Below are 4,124 nucleotides of genomic sequence, written 5' to 3' on the forward strand. Positions count from 1 at the left end.
GCCAGCCTGGTCTACAGAGTGAGTTCCAGGACAGCTATACAGAGAAACCCTGTCTCGAAAAACAAACAAACAAACAAACAAACAAAGCAAAACCTGTAGCTGAAGAAAACTTCCCATGCTGGAGAGATGGCTCATCGGTTAAGAGCACTGGCTGCCCTTCCAGAGGTCATGAGTTCAATTCCCAGCAACCACATAGTGGCTCACAATCTTCTACAATGTGATCCAATGCCCTCTTCTGGCATGCAGGTGTATATGCAGATAGAGCACTCATATATAAAATAACTTTTTAAAAATCTTAAAACAAGAAAGAAAAGAAAGGAAAAGGAAAAGGAAAGAAAAAAGAAAAGAAAAAAAAGAAAAGAAAAGTTCTTATTGCCAAGATTTAAAATATCTATGTTCTCAGCCGAGCAAGATGATGTACGCCCTTCTTGATCCCAGAACTCAATGGGCAGAGGCAGATGGATCTCTGAGTTCAAGGCTAGCCTAATCTACAAAATGAGTTCCAGGAAAGGCAGGGATAAACAGAGAGACCCTGTCTCAAAAATAAAATAAAATCCATGTTCTACTGTATTATTTTCAAATGCCCCCCAAATTAGTCAATCACATGCATTACTAGTCATTTCACAAGAACATACACACTATAAAATCTATTTTGATATCCGGTTCAAACAGATTTACTATAACCATAATGCTGAGATTAATTATAGGTTAATTGCAGATATATTTATTTAAACCTACCCTTCAGGAGTCGTTTTAATTTTGCACAATCCACATTGATATATTGTAACAATTCTATATCATGAACATCAACATTGTCTTCTGAACAGACAGTCAACTCCTGTAACCTGAAAAGTAAAAACCAACAAAAATTTATCATTTAAGTCTTAGAACAATCCAAGATTCTGATTCAATGGAAAGGGGGTTTATGAATGAAGACACATAAAATAAAAACATATTTATTTAAAAAAAAAAAAAGCCCGGCAGTGGTGGCGCAGGCCTTTAATCCCAGCACTTGGGAGGCAGAGGCAGGTGGATTTCTGAGTTTGAGGCCAGCCTGGTCTACAGAGTGAGTTCCAGGACAGCCAAGGCTACACAGAGAAACCCTGTCTCGAAAAAACAAAACAAAATAAATAAATAAATAAATAAATAAATAAATAAATAAATTAAAAATAAAATTAAATTAAATTAAAAAACCTAAGTAATTCAATCAATTTAAGAGTCATGACAAAGCCTGGCAGTGGTGGCACATGCCTTTAATCCCAGCACTGGGTGGCAGAGGCAGGTGGATTTCTGAGTTCAAGGCCAGCCTGGTCTACAGAGTGAGTTCTAGGATAGCCAGGGCTCACAGAGAAAAATCAAAATTGTCTTGACAAAAAAATCTCGAAAAAAAAAAAAAAAGAGTCATGACGAAAAGTGATATTCCAATAAACCTTGTATTCATATCTTTAAGACTCAGGTCTCAATTCTATTTCTCACATTAGCCTTGACAATTCTGAAAAAATTAATTCTAAGATTTAAACATAATTTCAAATGTGTCTAGGTCTCCCTGAAATTGAAGAAAAGGAAATTAGAAACTGTTATAATCATGTCAAAATCATACAGCTATACAAGTAGACACTATAGCTGTTAAAACTGGGATAATTTGAGTATCAAATTTTCTTCCTTCATAAAAATTACATTTATTTATTGTCTGTGCACGTGCATTATCAATCAGAAAACCAAACATGGGAACTGTCCTCCCTTTCCACCATTCAAGTCTCAGGGACTGAACCCAGGTCATCATGCTGGCAGAAAGTACCTTCACCTGCTGAGCCTTCCTACTGCCCCTGCCCCAGCTTTTTTTTCTACAACTGCAATTCACATGGGGGAGGGGGAGCAGTAGTTACTGAGAGAAGAAACTCACAGGTAAGCTTTTCCAACTCTGAGAATTGCTTCATTCTAAAAAGGAATAATGGTGGAGCAGGCCTCTATCCTGCATTCCCTGTTTAGATCACACTATACAAAAATGATATAAATATACAGGAAAATTTTTAACAAAGAAAAAATTGAAATATTTTACATTTGAATCTAGTTTCAGCTAGGCATGGTGGCTTATGCCTATCATAGCCCATCATCCAAGCACTCAGGAAACTGAAACAGGAGGATGACTGTTAGTTTGGGCTACAAAGTAAAGCCTGGTCTCGAGAAAGGAGGGAGGAAGAAAGGGAAGTAGTGAGGGAAAAGGGGGAAATAGGAAAGTAGTAAAGAGAAAGCATACAATTTAATGCAAAAGGCCCTGGGTTTTAATTCTCACAATCACAAAACCCATAAAGAAATACAGTTAAGTCCAACTTAAAACTAAAGAATGATAGCGCCCAACCAGATGTGGCAGCTCACACCTTTAACCCCAGCATTCTGGAGACAGAGGCAGAGAGGCAGAGAGGCAGAGAGAGGCAGAGAGAGGCAGAGAGAGGCAGAGAGAGGCAGAGAGAGGCAGAGGCAGGAGAGCTCCACAAGCTGCCGGCAAGCCATAGCAAGGCCAGCCAAGCTACACAGCAAGTTCCAGGCAAGTTGAAGCTACACAGTAAGATCCTGCCTCACTTGTCAAGGGGGTGGGGAGGTGGGGCTAAGGGGGTGAGATGGGGGGCAAGAATGTTTTTACTTTTGCCGTTTCCAATTAACAATGGATCCAAAGATTATCAAGTAGGTTAAAGTTTTATGGGAAATGTTGGATAGTCCAGATAACATCTATATCTAACAATTGACTGGATGATATATGAAACCCATCTCTATAAGAAAAACAAATCACTAAATTAAATATTAACAAGTCTGTCATAAAAAAGCCAATTAATCTTCTATGTAAGAAAGGACAATGAGGGCTGGAGAGATTGCTTAAAATCACTTGCGGCTCTTCCAGAGTACCCAAGTTCTGTTCCTAGCATCTACATGGTAGCTCACAACCACCTGTAATCTCAGCTTCAGGAGATCCCATATCGTCTTCTAGCCTCTACAGGCACTGACACACAAGTAATATATATAAAACAATATAAAAATAAAACTTTAAAGTGTATGTAATAAGCCTATAGCATGAGACACTTCAGCAGAATAAAGCTGTTTAATTTTTCAGTTAGTAAAAAAAACAAACAAATAAAAAAAAGCCTAAAGAAGCTATTTTTGGTGTTACAGGTCTATAATCACAGCTTCAAAGAAAGTTGGGGAGGATACTAGCAAGGGTAGCCTGATTGATCTACAAACTGAGTTCCAGGCCAGCCTGAACAACTTGGTGAAGCCCCTTTTCAAAATAAAAAGAAGACTACAGCTGTAGCTCAGTGGTAGGACACACGAAGCCCTGGGTTCAATTGCCAATACTGCCCCCACCCCCGCCAAAAAGAACATCTGTTGACTGGTAAAGGGTAGCAGGATACATGTTCTGCTACATTGTATTCGAAGTGAAGCTAGGTGATTAGGCAGTAGAAGAGAAGGTGGAGCTGGGAGAGAAAGAGAGGAAGGGGGTGGGGAAGAAATAGAGGAAGGGGAGGGGAAGAAGGAGGCTATCGGCCATGGAGAACCACAGATGGGTTGAAAGCTGTCCTGAGAGAAACTTCTATCAAAAAGTTAGATACTGGGTAACAACTCTAATTGTGTGGGGAGCTTGTTGATTGAACATTTTGAAATATATAAACCCTTTAGATAATCATTAAGCTTTAAGAGTCTCATTTCTACTGGGTACTGCGAGGATGGCAGATATTGTCTGGGATTCAGTGCCGAGCTTTGTGGATACAGTGTGGGGGGATTGGCAGAGCCATCCCCCACGCTGGCGTCTTGTGGGTGCCAGGGCCTGCGCATCTAGCTAGCCGGAGCCCCGGTCATAGCCGAGGAGGAGCAATGTGAACATTGTGGCTGCAGGGGAACAAGCCAGATTGGGCACCGTTTTCTAAATATCACCCCTAAAGTAAAGTTCAACTAATTTTTATGATCTTCATTATAAATGAAATGTAGTTGGGTGGTGGTGCCCACGCCTTTAATACAGCACTGGGGAGAAAGAAGCAGGAGGGTCTCTGAGATGGAGGTCAGTCTGGTCTACAGAGAGCTAGCTGCAGGACAACCGGAGCTACACAGAGAAAGTCTGTCTCTAAAATCAAAAC

The 4,124-nt window shown here is 40.2% G+C and overlaps 1 protein-coding gene across 2 annotated transcripts in view; it reads right to left on the reverse strand.

Annotated features, from left to right (window-relative positions):
• Nf1 (neurofibromin 1) overlaps positions 1–4,124 on the reverse strand; it is a 244,273-nt gene that overhangs the window by 187,575 nt on the left and 52,574 nt on the right. For both annotated transcript variants that reach the window (XM_028759210.1, XM_028759209.1), the window contains exon 5: positions 739–845. In XM_028759210.1, coding sequence (XP_028615043.1) covers positions 739–845 — 107 coding nt within the window. The remainder of the gene's footprint in view (positions 1–738; positions 846–4,124) is intronic.

Source organism: Grammomys surdaster, unplaced genomic scaffold (assembly GCF_004785775.1).
Source record: "Grammomys surdaster isolate TR1022 unplaced genomic scaffold, NIH_TR_1.0 126278, whole genome shotgun sequence".
Lineage (NCBI taxonomy): Eukaryota > Metazoa > Chordata > Mammalia > Rodentia > Muridae > Grammomys > Grammomys surdaster.